The sequence below is a fragment of the Pezoporus flaviventris genome, unplaced genomic scaffold (genome assembly GCF_033815535.1).
Source record: "Pezoporus flaviventris isolate CSIRO_AGI_PZ_B2104156 unplaced genomic scaffold, CSIRO_AGI_Pfla_v1 ptg000066l, whole genome shotgun sequence".
NCBI lineage: Eukaryota > Metazoa > Chordata > Aves > Psittaciformes > Psittacidae > Pezoporus > Pezoporus flaviventris.
Window position 1 is genome coordinate 5,120,550 of NW_026892614.1, and position 19,336 is coordinate 5,139,885.

The window sequence follows — 19,336 nt, forward strand, 5'->3', positions numbered from 1 at the left end:
TTATCTAGTACCTCTTGGCCTGCTGTAACCTTCTGATACCCCAGAATACACAGCACAGATAGTCTCTGATCAACTTCTTGAGTTTGGTTTGAGACTATTTTCATACTTCCTGCTTGGTGTTTGGAATGCTGACAACACACCGATGTTTTAATTGTTGCTAAACAGCACCTACCCTGGTCATTGTGCCGCTGAAGTCAAGAATCACAGAATCAATTAGGTTGGAAAAGACCTTTACAGTCATCAAGTCCAACCTTTAAAGACTTTTGCCTTTAAGACTTTTGTCCTATCCTCAAGCCCTCAAGGTTTTGTCCTACTCAACCACAGCTTTTTCAAGCTGACAAGCCCTAATATATGCAGGCATTCCAAATATGATCCTTTCTGACATTGTGAGTAGGGGAATGGAGGCCAGGATTACCTTGAGTGTTCAGATTAAGTGCCCCACAGTTTTATACATTAGTGCAGTGGTGTTTTCTGTTCTGTTCTGATGAAAACCCAATTTGTCTGCAGGCAGAATTTGAGGATGCTTTTCTAGAAGATGCAGCCTGCCATTGCCATAGTCTTTGGAAGGAGCAATTATGATGTAACAGGTGACTAGAGAGAGAAGAAATGACTTCAGCATACACAAATGTAAAGGAATGCACAAAAATACTTCTGTATCTTAGTCAAAGTCAATTATGAGCTTTGTGGTAACTCTTACTACTTGGGCATTTTGGATTATTGCAGCTACCTCTGCAAGAACATCACTCAGGGGTCACTAGCAATCCAAACAGTAAATATGATGCAAGATACAAGGTGTGCCGCATTTGGATAAAGTGCACATTTTCAGTCCCTAAACCCTTCATTTCAAAAGAATGTAACAGAATGGGAAGCACAGGGTATGTCAAAGTTGGCCAGAAGGTATGGAACTGCTCCCAGAGAATCATACCTTGGGCTTTTCAGCACGGGAAAAACAGAAAATACAGGTCTCTAACGGATGGCATATAGATACTGATCCACTGCTGCTTTGAATGCAGAAAGTCAGCGGTATCAAATGAAACCATCAAGAGAGTAGGTTCAAAAAAAGGAAGCAGTTTTTCACAGGGCAAGTAGTTAAATGGAAAAACTCTGTGCCTCAGGAAATTACATACAAGAAGTTTACATCAAGCCCATTAACTTACAAATTAATAGAAGAAAAAAATCCCAGATGTTATCAGCTAATGGGTAACTAAATGATCTGTGGCTCACAAAGTCCATGAAGTGCAAATTGTGACTCCGCACACTTTCTATAGGACCATGTATTGGAGTTCCTTGTGATTAATTATTGCTTTCTGACAGGTATGACTAGACCACATGGACTCAATGGCAGGGCCAAGGCCTAACACTGCATTTGAGACTCACCTTTACTGAACATTTAAGCTATTTGGAATTCCAAAAATTCCTCTAATGTGAAAATTCTCCAGTGTAAAACCCAAACTGTTCTTTGCCCACAACATATTCTGTGCTGTTCTGATCTAGGGTCAGCAGGACAACATTATGAATTCCTACCCCCAGGGGAAAAAACCCCTCACCATAATATCAAGCTATAAACTAATGTCTCAAGGAGCAGTGTGCAGAAGAAATAAATGTGAACACTTAAGAAAATACGCATCAATAGGTTTAAAACTTTTTTATTGTGCTGCCAAGAGCCAAATTACAAGAAACCGCCTTACAGTTAAAAAAGTAAACAAGCAATCTGCTGAACCGCAGTGCACTCCGAGTGCCACATATGCATCTATTTTTCAGAAAATTATATCTGCATTTCTCTTACAAGAGCACAACAGGAACCAAAGTAAAAGAGTGTAATGGATACAGCACATAGGATAAATCATATCTTTAAAATAATAATAATAAAATAATAATAATAAAAAACATTTTACACCATGTCCTATATCCTGCTAATATTTTCAGAATATGGCCTTGATTGTAAAATAAAAGCAAGCATTTACAATTTCTGGATAAAGACCGCTTACTCTTATGCAAGGAATGGATGTTTTGTCTTGACAAAATCTTTGTAGTAACTGGACAGAAACATCTCTGTTTCAATATCAGATTGAGTACAAAAAGCTGGGGAGATTACATTTTTTCTTATTGGTGGTTAGAAACTGAAGTTATATAAGCAGAAAAAATGCTGACCCTCGATGATACACCTATTTTTTTTTTTCTTTGATGCAAACAGCTAGAACACCTTTTTGATATTCTAAAACAAAAAAATTGTTAAACTTCAGATTAATAAATTAGGTCATTATAATAATAAATTAGGTTTTTTTTTTCTTTTTCAGTTTTAAAGTTCAGCAACCTCTGACCAAGTATTTACAACAATACTTGAGAGTTCCTTTACAAAAAATACATTTTCTTTTCACATTAAGCATACTGGGTATCTGTGTCTCTTATGACAAGCATTTGTAAAAGAAAAAAGGCAATGCACAAATGGGTAATTAGTATAAAAGTGCCAAGACCTGTTTGGAAAGTTAACATTGTATTACACAGTCAGAGTTATAAATGAGGCAAGCTACAACAAACTTCCAGCTTAATGTGGACAATATTCCAGTAGTTGTTTCAAACAATTGTTTGAAAAAAAAAAGAAAAAAGAAAAAAGAAAAGAAAGAAAAAAAAAAAGAAAATCCAGGAGCCGGTGGTGTTATTCTATGAAGCTGATTAGTGCTGCATGTATATTGTCATCAGTGTCTCTAGCCAATGCATTTATTAAAAAGCCTTTTTAAGGCCAAGCAGGAAAAGAAAAATAAGAAACACCCTGAAATGTAGCAAGTAGCAAGAGCAACGCTTACTGCTATAATCGTGCACGTACTGTACACACGCAAACACAAGAGTGCACACACACACACACGCACGCACGAACACTTTTAAATCAAATCAAATCAAACTGTAGGTAGAATGAGATGCTCTTTTCTTGTCTTTCCTAAACTCACAAGCGATTAAGCACTGATATGGAATGCCTGTTTACCTGTTTCTGCTCTGGGTAAAATCTCTCTCAGATAAAAATACATTCAACAAGAAAAAAAATAGAAAAAATATATACTGTATACATAGTACTTTACATATACAGTATATATATGTATAGTGTATATACACATGCACGTACATATACATACGTATACCTACATGCATTTGTATATACATATATATACACAAACATACAAATACTTTTTGTTGTTTTTAGCATAATTATATTTACATAAATATTCCTATAATGCTAAAGTTTAAAGAAGCATGATCTCCTTTTTTTTTTTTTCTGAGCTTCAAAAAAGGTGCTTGAGTAATATACAATTAAAATTAAGCAGCTTCCTAGCATGGAAGTAGTTTCTAAATCTGCATACCAGTAAATAAGAACATCAACAGGAAAAAAAAACAACCTTAAAACAGTCTCTTTTTTTTTTACTCTCTTGTAAGCAAGAGCTTTGTCCAACAAAAATAGTTTTCCTTCTCCTCTATGAACAACCAGAGATTGATACAAAATAACAAAACAAAACCACAACAGACAAAACAAACAAACAAAAGCCCCTGGAACTGCATGGTGTTCTTGACTTTTCCTTCCTTCCTTCAATACTGCTGTCAAAAGATCCAGTGCTCGTATCAGGAATTACTTAGGCCTCAGTCATTTGCTAACTCTGCCGAAGTCTGGCTAATCTAGCCAATCAACTTTGAAGAAAACTAAAATAAAAACAAAAAGCAGCACAAGGTATAATTTTATACATCCTTAATAAACCCACCCTTTATTTTCTGCTATAACCTTTTTCTTGCTATTTCATTAACTACTGCAGCTTCTCATCATATAGAAAAATATTTGCAGCTACACCACACCTGTGATGTGACAAATTCTGTTCTAGAAGTATATTACTGTAGCAACAGCTGGAAAAAAAAAACAGACCTTTTCATATGTTTTTCACCTGGGGTTAGGCTTTGCTGCAACAGATGTGATTTCAGAGCAGCGAGAAAAAACACTATCCTGCTGCTCGGCAATATTCATTTTCTTCTCCAGCCAAGCATGACCAGCTTTTCTTCTCTGAAGCTTTCTTTTACCTCATTGCCTACCCCTAGCCCCTGATTCCCCCTCCCCAAAAAACCTCTATAGCTATGTTACAAGCAAATACATCTTAACAAGTTTTAAAACTTTGGTTCTAAGAAAACACTTGGTCAGTTATCTTAAGGAAAAGTGGGAATGCTTTTTCTGGCACATTGCAGGAGTCAGAGCTCATCCCAGTAAGGTCTTAGAGCTGTACATGTAGTCACAAATCCAATACAATCCACTAAGCAAGTGCACAATTCTAGTTTTATTTTAATAGCAGACTTAGTCTCTCTCTCTTTTTCTTAAATCCTTGGTAAGGGTGCAATTCTTCAAACTGTTTGATAGAAATTATCTGCTTGTAGGTTGTTCTGTTTCTGCATGCTGTAAAATCCACTGTATCTTGAATCTGGGTCTGCAATTCTTAGCATCCTCTGAGAACTGTCCACCTGGACCATGGTACCTTTCTTGCAGTCCACATATACCAGTTGATTGTTTAGGCAGGAAGGCTGTTAAAATAGAAAGGGAAAATTGAGTAAATTAAAAAATGTTTGTATTCTACACATAATTAAAAAAGTCTGTGGTTCAAGTAAGCACAAAACAAAATCGGATTGGCAATGAAAGAATCTGGACTTCAGCTGAGCTTGGTAAAAGCTTATGCCAGGCACAATAACAGACCAACAGTCATCTTCTGAATCACCTTTTTTTCACCTTTTGATTGGACCTCTGGTATTCTCATATCCCACATGGACTGGTTAAACTGCTCTCTGCTAATCTAGTACCACACAAGGGCTTTACCTTGCTGCCCTCAATGTGCAGCGCACTGCTTCCCAGACTTTAACAGCCCCTTTACTGTTTTCAAGTAAAAGTAAAACAGTACTTTACTTGTACTTGTACTTTACTGCTGACCATTTTCAAGAATGTTTTATTGATGGTTGCAATTCCACTAAGAGAATGGGACAGATCTCAGCTGTTACAGTTAATCCTGGCATGGGGTGTCCTATGGGATCCTTCTGTGTTTCTTTCCAACGTAGTTTGTGTATGATTTCCTTAATTAGGAAATCATCCATATTTTATCTATCTTGCCCTTACTTGCAAGTATAAAATAGGGGATTTAGTTTTAGGAAAATGTGAATAAATGAGAGTTTGAGTGTAATGATCTACAAGCATGAATGCATATAAAGTATCACTCAGAGAAAGAGTTGAGCTATGTGTACTGGATTTCCAGTCCTGCTATTCCCCTGTTGAAGGATCCTTCAACTGGAAGAAAAAAGCTGAGAGGAAAGCAAAACCACACACTGTGCACACTACCTTAAATGTTTACAGGCTAAGCAGGAAGGAGGACAGGAAGTAAGCGTACTCTATGGACACATATGAAATTAGTGACAATGTGTATGCATGCTCACAATATAAGCATGTAAGTGGACTGCAAATCTTAAAAGGTCAAGTTTCCACTGATGTACATTCTTTTTCCAAGACTTAAATCAGAAGAGTTTTTACTACCTAAAGTTCACATTTAGTAGCCCTTATCACAAGAAGATTTTTTTTTACCCAGATATTAGGAAACAGTATTTTAAAATGTTTTACATTTGGCTCTTCCAAAGGCTATGGACTGGGTTCACAAAGGAGTCCTGAGGTTCATGTAACGGAATCAGGGCTAAAGATTAGCAGTCCCATCTGTAATTTTAAACATATTTTTCTACCATCTTCCTTTTGGTATTGGTGTGATTTAAGCACAGTTGTTGATTTGCTCTTTATTAAATAGATGGACTATTTAGAACACAAAGAACATAAGCCAAAATAGGCTTGCCAAAATTTATTACTAGGAACCTTCACCCAGCAAGGAATAGGAAAATCTAATGTGTGACACTTAGTTGAAGAACTCTTAAAGGAAAGATAAATTTCTGACAAAGACCCTCACAAGAAATCTGAGTTCCAGTATATCCATAGTCTTGTATATGTATATGGCTTTAAGTGAGCTTTCTCAGCATATGGATGGTGCCTCTTGGTGACACCAAAAAAATGATGCTTCAACAAAGAAGTGTTTGAGGAAAATGATGTTCCGTAAGTAAAAATGTATGGAAAATTACTGATTATAGTTCCACACTTGGAAAATTATGATTTTCATTTCAGCTTCAACCATTTTGTCACACAACACTTGGACGGAGAGCAGCCTTTCTGAGAGCTTAGGACTGAACTAGAGTTAAAAATGAATTTTATATGCATCCCTTAAGAAATTCAGAAACTGGTATTTTTTACTTGTTTTGAAAGACTGGAAATAGAATAATAGCAGTTCTTCACGCTTCCTATTTAATTACAGTTGAATTAAACTTCGTGCTCTGACTCTACTTGTAAGCTTTTTGGAAATTACTTTTTAAACAAACAAATAAACAACAACCCTAAACCTCTGCAACACTGACAGAAAGAATATGGACACTTTGTTTTTTTAATTACTACATCTCTCTTCTAGGTGGAACTGAAGAAAAGATGGTCTCAAATTCCATTACAAGTGTGGACAAAGTCTGTTTGAGTAGAATTAGAAAGTGGGATAAATTGGGGAACTGATATAAATGGCATTTGAATGTGGAGTAAGGGCTTAGTCTGCTGACTGAACTATTACTGAAAAAAAAAAAGGATAGTCTTTTCACTGTTCATTTCCAAGCTACCTGCTTCTTCCTTTTTTTGGTAGTCTCAGAATACTTCATTGGTAGATATTTCCCGAGATCTCTCAAAATATGAATCTGAGAACCATATGATTATCACTATCAGAAAATGTGATAAACGCTACTAGCACGTACATTACCTGATGTTTGACAAGACTTTTAAAGTGGATGAACGTAAGAAAACAAAAATATTAAGATTTTGACTGCAGATAAGAAAATTGCACAAATTTACCTACACAAATACAGAATCGGATTTTTAAACAACTTTTTGCTGAGATCGATTTCTATCTAGTGACAGCTCATTACTATAGGGAGCAGAAAGCGGTTTTGTTTGATAATGAAAAAATAAAACATTTAGGAAACTAACTAAATACCAACAGACTGGTATAAAACAGCTTAGGGCATAAGAGAAAACAATTTAAGAGAGTTCACAGGATGTGAATGCAACTGCACCCTAAACATTTTTCTATTTAATCTTGACTTCCCTAAGTGAAAGCCTGGAAATAGACACAAACATGGCACCTTTGTTGGAGCTTTGTAGCAGGACACTGGAATCCACTGCTTCTTCTGATTGACAAGCAGAAGGATGATGATCAGTAACAGCGCTATTGTGATTGGAATTGTCACCAAGGCAACAGAGCTAACTGATGCATCTTCGCTTGTGTGCGGTCCACTGCCACTTCTGTACTCTCCCTGGAGGTGATTCATGTCTGCAAGTCAAATGTGAGCACTCGTTAGTAATTGTAAATGGGCCTTGATCATAAAGAAGAATGCAATACAAAAACTTCTAGTCATGGATCTTGTCACTTGTCATATGAATTTTGACTTTCTCTCCTGAAATGTCACCTTATTTACATAAATTAGAACAACTGAAAGCTAGCATCTTGTATAGTGACTGTATTAGCCAGGAAAAGGCCACCAGAAACATGAACTGAAAAAAAGATAGGATATCAAGAGATAGGATGGAATCTTAAGCACAACAACAAGCAAGTCTGACAATAACCTCTTAGCTCTGCTGTGTTCACATCATCTTATGTGATCACAACCAAATTCCCACGTGCAAAAAGAAAAAAAATTAGCTTGTGTTTCAATGCTGAAGAAGTCTTAGATTGAAAGTCCTTTCCTTTCCTTCTCCCCTCCCCTCCTAAAAAAAAAAACCCAACCCTGGTAAAACGATCATGATGTGTTTGTTCTCCCATTTGTTGAGAACATATAATACTTGCACCACTCAGCCTGTGAAAACATACTGCTGGCAGTCTACTAGACTGTAGCAAGTTTTGCATGCAATGGTAATTTTCAATGACACATACAACATTCTCAAACAGTTTGCAGTGTGTTTATAATTCCCAGCCAGGGTAGTTGCAAGCCAGCTACTAATGCCTGTGAGAAATTAAAGTGCTGTAATTATCAAAGTGTAGGCTTACAGTTTTGCAAAGCAGCTACATTTAAATTCTGTAAAGCAGTTACATCTCATGTATCCTTTCTCCAAACAACAGTATGCTATGAGGTCATCCTTAGATTAAAAAAAAAATACGTGCAAGTTTAGGCAGTCCTTCAATTAGAAAAAGTTAACAAAAACTGTGTCATAGAGCATTTCCCCTATCCTGGAATAATGATTTCAGCACAGTTTTAAACAAAGATGGATTTACATCCTCAGATAACTTTATTAGCTCTGTGTCATTATAAGTGAAGTGATCTGGGTTTTTTTAACTCTGGCATTTGTCTATGATACATGTTAAGTTGTGGTACATGTTTTCCCAGTTTTGTTTATCACTATAAGAATGTCAAAGGGATCAAATGCAGGTCTATCAACCCCAGTGGCCTGACAACAGTCTGTTTCTAGATTTTGTATCAGAAAAGACACAGCAGAATCACTCCTCATTCATCATTTTATCATATTCTTAATTTTATAGGACTTCATCATATTGACAAAGATGTTTCTTTCAAGATGGAATGATGAGATCAAATTGCATAAATATTATAGACTGACTTGCGTTTACTGGAAGGAAAAAAAAAGGCATGTAAGTGTTCTGCACTGAAGAATATTCTCAGATACCTACCTTTTCAAACAGTCATACAGGTGCTCCCTGAACAAAACAAGTAGATTCATTAAACCACAGGGAATAAAGACAGACCTAAGTTAACCCAGTTTATATCCCATCTCACCTCTGTGAATGTGGATGATGTCATTTTCACTTGGTGTTGGCCAGTTTGGTACTCCTAATTCAATGTCTCCTCGGTGATTTGTTTTCTCAATGGGGATGTTTGTAGGCTCAGGCACATACATCTCTGTGAAAGGAGATAAATGTGTTTCACAAATTGCAGGCTGCTTAAATTCCCAGTGCTGCTCTTAATTCAGGAAATATACTTGACCATCTGCAGTGCTTTGTCCTATGAATCTTTTCATTTGTTTCAGAATTTGCACCATGACTAGTCTAGGTTTTTGTCTTAACATCTCATACTGTACAGTTCACACTGTACATGGGATGCATGCTTGCTGCCATTATATACAGTTGCGTGGATAAATTTGCTTTTGAAAATACCGTTTCAAAATACACACTTTACTACAGTGGTGCTTCTTTGTGATACCAAACAACAAAAATACCAAGGGAAGGCTAAGTCTTCCCAGCTGATACATAAACTGTCACTGCTGGTTTGTCTTCCTTTTTTTTGTAATCCTCAAAAGCAGGAGAATTGCAGGAAAGGGTACTGCTGAATCTCCCCAGTTGTCCTGTTGGAAACAAGACTAATCCAAGGATGAGCAAACTTCTGCAGAAGCATATCAGGACCAGTGTTAAAAACCAGTTGCAATTATTATGTCGCTAGTGTCCATAGCTAAGAAAATTTCACATTACTTTTAAGCCAAGTTAAAATAAGGCAATGAGGTATTGAAAAGTAATGAAGAGACTCAAATCAGAAATGTTAAGCACTGACAGAATCTGCAGAGATGTACGAATATTCATTTTCCTACTTTACTAATGTATTTCCATAACCTTGCGCAAAGACAGAGCAGGGGCAACCAACCAACTTTTGAGATCACGGTTCTCAGAATAACTAAAATTCAAACTACATATTTGCACAATATGCCTATTTGTTACGAATATCGATTTTCCTGAAGTCTAAACATCTGTTGTCTTCTTGATACTCTTTAAATATGGACTGATGTTCAAAAACCAATTAAGAAACCTCATTATCAGTCCTGGAAAAGCAGCATTACAATCATATGGGTTATCACCTCACATTACCTGGGCACATGGGACAGCAGCTTCCCTCCACGTTGATGGGTTCAGCACATGGGAGGGGTGGGCAGCTGACGGTGGAGCAGAGGGTCTGACCCTGCAGGCAGTAGCAGTGTGTGCAGCTGTCAATATCCCAGCGTTCCTCATCTGCATATGTTTTTCCACTGAAGTGGCAAACCACTTTCTTTGGAACTGTATCTTCTGTTGAAGGAGAACAGTGGTGGGATCATACAGTAATGGCACAAATCTCATTTCCTCCCCAAACACAAGAATGAAACACCAGCACCAAAGAAATCCCAGCTGTAATTAAAAGACCCTCTCTACCTCTTGCAGGTGGAAGAGGTATGGCTCTGGTATGACACAAAAAATGATGTCAAAAGTGCTGTGACAATTAAGAAAGCCTTTTTTTTTGGCTGACTGTTTGAGACTGCCAACTACGCCTTTTCCCTCTTTCCTGGTAAATCCTATTTAACTAAGAAAACAAACCACACTACTTACATTTCTAGCTACAAGGCTCATCAAGAAAGATGAACTCAGTCCAGAATATTCGAATAAAAGATTAGGCAGGATGCCTAGAAGGATGAAGCTGCTCTCAGGTGACACAGCTTGAAGTCCTTATTCTATTTATTGCAATAAAACAGATTTGAAAGTGATTTGATCATTCCCTGTAACTGCATCAATGGAAAACCCCAGGAAAAGGGCAATAACACTTTTTTTATGGTTAGTATTGTATACATTAGAAATTGGTGTCATCTTAACCCTCAGGAAAAAAAAGAACCCAAAACAACACTGAGGTTCCAAAACATCTTTCCCAACGATTGAGAGCTGTAAAACAACTTCTCAGACAGATTTTGACATAGTATATGTAACAGGGACCTGGACTTAATAAACCAAGTACATCTTGGAAAAACACTTAAAAGAAGCACTACGCTTTCTGCCTAAGCACTCAATACACCAATATTTTTATGGTTCATCCTATGCAAGCCTTTTAGGTGGTGTGCAGCATACCTTCTATTTCACTGAGAAGACAGTCATGAATTGCTTAGCCTAGGATGTTTTTTGCTGCTATAGCACTTTATAGATAATCAAAATAAATCTACACAGCAGAACCTCCAAAAGCCAAGCAGCACCTCATTTTCATCTTAGCTTCTTGCTACCTTTTTTCCTTAGAGCCAGAAACCTACGATGAAACCTGCTGATGACACTAACTTGCAAATTAAGCATATACATGAGATAACAGGATGAAATTGCAAAGTAACTTCTTAAGCTGTCAGAGAAGTACTGGTTTACTATTCACACACATTACATATGTAAATGTGCCAGAATTACCTCTCAAATATAAATAAAAACCCTTATTAAATAATATGGCCATCTGTAGAGCTTTTAAGTAGTGACAGTGTAATAGACTGACATCATCCAGAATAACAAGGTTAGCAGTCAGCAGACCAATGCAACGAGACCAGCAAGAAGTACTATAGTGAAAATACTAACAGAATTATCTGAAAATGACAAATGTTTCAGTGGTCCTTGGTATGTGTATCCCACGATTGCCATGGCTATAAGTATGGCCTCAACCTCTCCAAGTATGTGATTTTGTAAGTGAATATGGGGTGGACATGGAAAAGGAAGAGTGAGACGAAAAGGTGGCTGCAAGCTGCAGGAAGCACACTGGTTCTTCCATAGGTGACACGCGTGCTGGCACACAGAGAGAGTGGAGCCCTGTGTTGGTCACAAAGCGCATATGGCTGGGAGAGGTTTAGGCACACAGTCTGAGTGGTCCTCTACTGCTCATTACCTATGCAGGCTTGAAGCTGAGCACTCTCTGTGCACTCAAGGGTGATTTGCTACCTTGCCCCACTCAGGACAGCTTCAACTCAGCAGCTGGTGTGGCTGGAAGAGTCCTTCAACTTCCTCACAGTTTTACAAGTTTGTAAAGAACACATCCCAGTTTAATACAGTAAATTTTTTTTAGCAAAATGAACACAGGTGAAATCACAACAGCAGCACTGCACCTTTGAACCTCGAGAAGAAACTGCTAAGTCCTAAGAAAGAATTATCCTGTGTGTATCTCCCATTCTGGTGTCCCTCTCTATGCAAGTATAAGTACAGGATGAAGGTGAAAGCCACAATACCAACAAATGCTCAAGGAGAGTGGAAACAAGAGAGACTTGGAGCTAAGAAACCCACATACAAAAATGCACTTCAGAATATCACGTCTAGCTCTTCCTGTCTTCTCTCAAATTTCCTCTAGATGCATCAGTAAATCAATCTCATCTTGTAAACAAACAAGCAGTCATTGCTGTGTTCTGCAGAAGACTAATCTTGTCTCTAATCAAATAGATTTCCTTTTATCCTCTCAAGTTGTCTTTCTAAATTAATCTCCCTCTGCACGAGAAAGAAGAATGTTGAACACACAGGATGAATTTGAAGATTCAGACAACTAACAAAACATCCAAAGCCTGTAAAATTCTGGATCTGAATTTATGCTACCTTGTCAGGCATTAACCCAATCTGGCTCCAGAAACAAGCAGAACCAAGCGCAGTGTGTAATTTCTGGAACTCCAACAAATGAAGAAGGCTGGTTTCCACAGTTTGCCTACTTTACCCTTTATCAACTATTATGAAAACAGTAAGGAAGAATCTGCACAAAGATGTGCTTCTCAAAAGTAAAACAGTAAGAACCCGAAAGACAAAAATGAAGTACATGACCTTATTCCTCCTACAGGTAAGAGGTACATAAGTCACGGAAAACAGTAAAAAAGTTAAGTTGCCGTTACAGTTATTTAGACCACAAACCATTCTGACAACATAGTACAACTTGGATTAATAAAATGTATCATCATTCGAAATCTTCATATCTGAGCAATAATTAAAGTCTGGCTTCTGCATTTCGTATTGCTGAGCAGTTGCTACTAAAAAAAGTCATTATGCTTTTACAGCTCACACATTTTGCAACTGTTTGCAATATTGGGCAACTCTATGGGACTGAAAGTAAATTAATTAAAGCCCTATCTATATGTTGTGCATATATATTTGCAAACCTGACATGGAATGTGTAGGCACCAAGTTCTAGTGGTTTTTTTGTTGCAGTTCATGGCACTAGACCCTGTGATGCATCCCTTTCTTCACATAAAGAATTTTCCCATATAGTACAAAGGCTCATGTTCTGAATCTACTGGTTTGGTTGCCCAATGCTGCATACAGCAGTTTTTTTAATGTTGAAATGTATTCTGGATTAAAATGATCCTTACAGTTGCAAAGTCAATCATAGGGAGAAAAGCCTGCTGAAAGACAATTGTCGAAGAGTCTTTAAATCCTCCCTATGTTTTATGCAAATAATAATGAGCATAAACAATAAGGTAATAATAGGATAACATAGTATTTTCCCCTCAAAATGTCCTCATCAGGAATCTAAGTAGGATTCTACGGGCAACTGAAATTTTGATATTTTCTATCTTTTCCAATCATTTATTTGATGGATTCCCTTGTATATTCTATAAAACTTTATCACCTATTATTGAAGATATTGTATCTGCAACAAATTAAAGATTTCAAGACCTCTATCAATGGTACATATCTGAAAGGACTTCACAACCTCTCTGACATATTTCTGATGACTAATTATTGTTTATAGATGGGCAAATTGAATCACATGCTCACTTAACGATACTTAAAGCCTGTCAATTTTATTATATGCCTTTTTACTGAATTCTTTTCTACTGTATCTCCCCCTACTGCTTTTGGAAATGAAGATTATAGTAAGCTCTGAATGCTTTTCAAAAATGCTACAAGGATTTACATCCTGCTTTTGGCTGGGATAGAGTTAATTTTCCTCCTAGTAGCTGGTGCAGTGCTGTATTTTGGCTATAGTCTGAGAATAATGATAACAAACTATTTTTTTAGTTGTTGCTAAGTAGCACTTACCCTGAGCAAGGACTCTCAGGCCCTGCCATGAGGAGGGGCACGGGAAGCTGAGAAGAAGCAGAGACGGGACACCTGACCCAAACTAGCCAAAGGGTAAATTCCATACAACAGCACGTCATGCCCAGTATATAAACTGGGGGAAGCTACCCAGAAGGCACTTGGGGATGGGCTGGGTATTGGTCAGAGGGGGTGAGTGGCTGCACAGTAGTTGACAGCTGGGGTTAAACCATGACAAGTTAATTTCAGTAAGTCTATTATACAACTTTTCTCTATCAGGAGCTTCCATTCTATAGCCTTTGTACCGACTGTGAACTCACAAAAAAGGGCTAATCTGTAAATAAATACTCCAATTCAAAATAAAATGAAGTGATCAATAATCTTGAAGTCTGCAACTTTAAAAATGCCTGGCAATTTTCACTGTCTACAGCATCCACCATTTACTTAAACTCTAAATTCAAAACCAGTGGATGGTCCTTATTCTTTATGAATTTTTACCATTGAAAAAAAACCCAAAACCTAATTTTTTCTCAAATATATAATTTTGCCTCATTTCTATAATTATCTTTTTTGACCTTTCTCTTTTTTCCTGTATTTTATTTTAGATGCCTTATTAACACTTCTCCATTCTGTGAAATTTCATAATGCTTCAGTCTATCTTCTGCAGTCATAATTAGTATTTTCATCATATTATTAAATTTTGACATAACATATGTGTTATCTGGCAGATCTTCCTTTATATAAACCATTTTTTGTGTAATGTTTTCATCTAGTAAGGTATTTTATCAAGGTTTCAGGAGGATGTCCTCTCAAGTTTGTAGGGAAATTATATCTGTATCTTTGTGAGCTTCCACCTAAAATCCACAAATCGTGATCCACAAAGCTCCCTATGCTGATTTCACTCTCCAGTTCAACTGAAGGCACAAACTGCATCTCCCCAGAACAGGGAAAATATGTTTCAGTTTGGAAATAAAACATCTTTCTTGCTCCCAAGAAGGTAACAGCAAATTAGCAACTATTTTTATTTGCTCACCAATACAATAAGGACAACATTGTCCCTTTCTCAAAACAGGCCTCTCACAGGATACTGGTGGGCAAGACTCTGAATAGCATCTAATCACGCCATCCATGCAAATGCAGCTAGTGCAGACATTGGGCTTCCAGGACTCTGCTGTCAGAAAAATATCACCTTCATCATTTTTGCAGTAACTGGGCATGCTCTCATTGCTTGATGAAGAGGGTTGAAGAGGCTCATCTGTAAATATAAACAGATTAAGTTATTTAACTTAAGTAGCTAACTTGTCTCGTATTTCCTGCCAACACAAGGTTCACTCTTGAAGAACACAATGGAATCATAACACATTGGCTCACTTCTTCCAAACAACTAGAGGTACAGAACGTTATGCCTTTTCAGGCTTTACATGTGATGAGGATCTTATGATGTGTTCTAGAATAAAATTTATGTAGACCTTTATTGGGTTTATTAAAAAAAAAAAAAGGGGGAAAAATGAAAAAATAAGAAGGCCAGCAAAGTGAAAAACCATTGCCATCAGAAGCAGCCCCTCAGAATGCTCTGACCTGAATGGTATATAGGAATACAGCTTAAATTAGCGAGAGTAAATTTTAAATCTAAAACTTGAGTCCCAGCTTCTGCCATGTCAGTTCAAATGCTTGAATGATGCAAAGTGAAAAGCTATTATGCTGCTGTTGCCTTCCCTAGTGGACTTGTATGAGCTAATTATAAACTGGTGAGAAACAAATGGAATTTGATTGGGTTTCATCTTGATGCCTGTGGGCCTGATTTAATTCTCATGCCAACACATAGGGGTGACACATTTCTGTAATGAAGCTGTATCTTGACAGATATTACAGATCAAAAAGTATGTGCAGAGAACATATAAAAAAAGGAGAAGAAAGAAAAAAGATACATAAGGGCACAGGTTCTCAGTGTGTAAGCCAGTGAGAAAAGATCAGCTCATGCAAGCAGTATTATTAAGTTAAACAAATGTTCACTGTTACTAAAATTGAGAAAATGGAAGTCAGAAGAACTGACTGAAAATACATTTGACTGAAAATATTTTGTCAGAAAAAACCCCACCCAAAACCCCAACAAATACCCTGTAGAAGAAATGACAAAGTTTTGTTTTTAATGAAGACAAATATTTTCTCAGTGAGTTCATATGGAATTCACAGGTTTGGACTAAATTTCCACTGCAATTAACTCCCCCATTTGATATGTAAAATAGGAATTTGTGTTCATTTATAATTGCATCTCTTTCCTCAGGGGAAACCAAATCCTGCTACCTTCTTGATACTGTCAGGCAGTCTAGGAGGAATCTGGCACACCTGCTGGGCTGGAATGCTTTGATATTACTCAGCTGCCTTCAAGTCAGTCTCAAATCATACCAGGTGAATGTAAGAGCAAGCACAAGCATTTTTTAGACCAAATCCCAAATAGGTAAGATAGAAATAAAAATGTTCACAGAAACCAAGCCACATAGAAAGGAAAAGAAACAAGCCTCTATATGCCTGGCACTCTGACTGCTTTCGAATGTTCTCTCATTCTGTGTGTTTCCATGAACAGACCACTGTATATTTCACAAACCTTCCAACCGAGGATTCTGGTTCTCATACAACCCTGAAATTATTAGATTGCCTTTGAAAATGGTCAAACTTGAGGACTACTACTGCTCTTTACATGTATGGTATCTCTTGCACACAGTCAAGTTTTGCAGTTGAGACAGAGGACTGAAGGCTCTCACTCTGAACTGCTGAAGAACACAGGCACGACAACAACCAACCTCACACATACTGAAACATTCAATATTTCCATCATACATACTCAGATCAAGAAAGAACTGATGAAAGCTGGTTGTCAGTGTATACCTGGGCACTGTGGGCAGCAGGAGTCCTGTGTGCGGGTGGGGTTTTGACAAAGAAGAGGTGGACAGACTTCAGTCTCACACAGCACACGTCCACTGTGGCATGTACACTGTGTGCAAGAATCAATATTCCATGTCTCTCCTTCTACAAAGTATTCCCCACCAGGAGCATGACAGATTGATGGACTGGTGAGCTCTGGCTTCTGCACAATTATTTCATCTGGGAAAAACAGAATTGGAAGACAGGCAAAATCAGTTGTGACTGTAACGATTAGCAAATGTACCCAAGATTCATTATTTCTGTTACTACTGAAAAAATGAAGAATAACAAAACTAGCTATAAATATATTCTTCATGAAGCTCTTTCAACTTCGACACCTGCACCTCACAAGAAAAAAATTGAGAATCAATCTGAATAAATGCCAGTTAATATGAATCAGATGACTTCAAGGTTTTTTGGCATTTCAGAATAAATCAGACCAACCTTTGATATAGGAATTCCAAGAGATAACTGTAATTTTCAGAAAAATCACACTGATTGGACAGTTTCTTAATTGCTGAATATTTGCATCAGTGCAATTTCTGAATGGACGGATAAGTATGTGCAAGTATGGGATTTAGGAAGTCCAGATTCAACTGTCTACCTTTCAGTTTCCTGAGTGATATCTATCTGTAACATTTGGTGCCACATTAAAAAAAAAAAACCCTAACAACAAAAAAAACCAAAACCCACCCAAACCCCTAAAAACCTATAAGCACTTAACATTGTTAAGAGTGCTTCATTGTGTTGTTCTGTTATAAATAAACAAATGAATAAATAACTGCAGTGTTTGAAGTAGAAACTGGATCCAGGGAGATGCCGCAGTGCGTAGACTCATGTTTCCAGTGAGGGTATCGAACCAAATGAACCTTAATTATTTTTCAAATGATTAATTACATTATCTTTACACAGCTGACCGAAAGAGTCACCCGGTCTCTAACCCAGGCAGGTTAGAGAATAGATTTAACCTCCTTCGAGTTAAGTAAGGAACCAAACATGTTTCCCTTGCTCAGCATGAGTGTCCTCCAAAACTGGGGGAACTCTCTTTACCTCCTGGTGTTCTAAAAGAAAAAAATAAACCTGTCCTGCACTTTGAAAGTGTCTAAGCACTTACCATCAAGAAAAGGTTATGCCACAAACTGCATCCTCACAGCCTACTTGAATGCCCTTTGCTCAAGGACACTGCCACGTGGAAGACGCAGCAATCAGTTATTGTTCTTTGCTTTCATTTCTGGAGAATGATCAATAGAACTCAGAGAAACTGACTCTGGCCAATCTTACTCTATTCACAGAGTACTCACGCATTTCTTCTTTGATGGAATTCTTTTACCTTTCACTGATTTGCTGATGCTAAGCTTTTCCTACTGCTTACATTTATGAATCACATGTGATTCAGTAGCATTTACCTGAAGTGAGATAGCAGGTCTTGTCACTGTTTGTTTTTTATTTCAACTGGAACAATATATTACATTTTACAAAATGGCATCCCAACTCAATGTGGCAAAGGGAATACTAATTATTTTCTGGAAATCTTCTGAGCAACCTCCTTTGCATTTAGTTCTCTGCAAAGTCACAGGCCTGTTTTGCTACAGCTCATATGCTGTTCATAATCAGAAATGCATAACCAGATAGTACTGCTGTACATAAGGTATTGTTTACCGCTCCCTTAGCAGCATTAATATTGACATATGATTGCAACTGAATTGCTACAGATGTACAACTACTATATTCCTGAAGAAGCAACTAGCCAAAGAAATACATGCTTGCTGGATAGCAGCTCTTCAAAACGCTAGCAGTGAATGGCTTTCTAAATCTTACAGGAAACCTGCAGCTTTTCACAAGCATTGTGACAATTCACTCAAAGCTCTTAATACATAGAAACATGGTTATAACGAGTGTTCTAGCAGTCAAGGTAATTTGCTCTGTTGAAAACTAACTAAGTATGGAATTGAATGTAACAACCTTTTATTTTGCCTGAAAAATGACCTCTGAGAGCTGCCATTTCCCTGTTGATAGGTTAACAGTGCAATTCAAAACTCAGTGCATCAGAATTTCTAATTATTTCAATATCCTCATGCCAGACACATTTGAGTGACATGCTCACAGTCTTACAATTCCAAACTGCATTACTATCTACTGAAAGCCATGATTATTATTTAACATCAGTGGGGAATCAATACATCGCAAAATAAAATCAGAAGTACTTTTCCAACAAATACAAAACCTCAGTGGGAAAAACAAAACCACACCAGGACTAATTTGGCCATATTAATTCATACACTTCTATATGCAATCGCTTTACAAAAAATCTGCGTTTGACCTAGCACTGTAAGAGTTTACACTAAGTATGACTTTTCTAACACAGAAGCTAGTTGACTTGTGCCTCAAAAGCAGGAAAAATGTCAGAGAAACCTATGCAGACACTGTACCTCAACGAAAGGGACACTACTGGGTAAGCAACTACCCTTTTGCACAGGAGACCAACAATGCTGGTGCTCAGAATCAAGCACTGATCTCACCCCCAAGAAATGCACAGCATGAGAAAATAGGTA

At 37.3% G+C, this 19,336-nt stretch overlaps 1 protein-coding gene across 2 annotated transcripts in view; it reads right to left on the reverse strand.

Moving 5' to 3' along the window:
- Positions 1-1,630: 1,630 nt before the first annotated feature.
- CRIM1 (cysteine rich transmembrane BMP regulator 1) overlaps positions 1,631-19,336 on the reverse strand; it is a 189,138-nt gene continuing 171,432 nt past the window's right edge. For both annotated transcript variants that reach the window (XM_061471077.1, XM_061471076.1), the window contains 6 exons: positions 16,749-16,964; positions 14,896-15,117; positions 9,948-10,142; positions 8,869-8,991; positions 7,225-7,412; positions 1,631-4,548 (listed from right to left, as the gene is read on the reverse strand). In XM_061471077.1, coding sequence (XP_061327061.1) covers positions 4,372-4,548; positions 7,225-7,412; positions 8,869-8,991; positions 9,948-10,142; positions 14,896-15,117; positions 16,749-16,964 — 1,121 coding nt within the window. In that variant the 3' untranslated portion in view covers positions 1,631-4,371. The remainder of the gene's footprint in view (positions 4,549-7,224; positions 7,413-8,868; positions 8,992-9,947; positions 10,143-14,895; positions 15,118-16,748; positions 16,965-19,336) is intronic.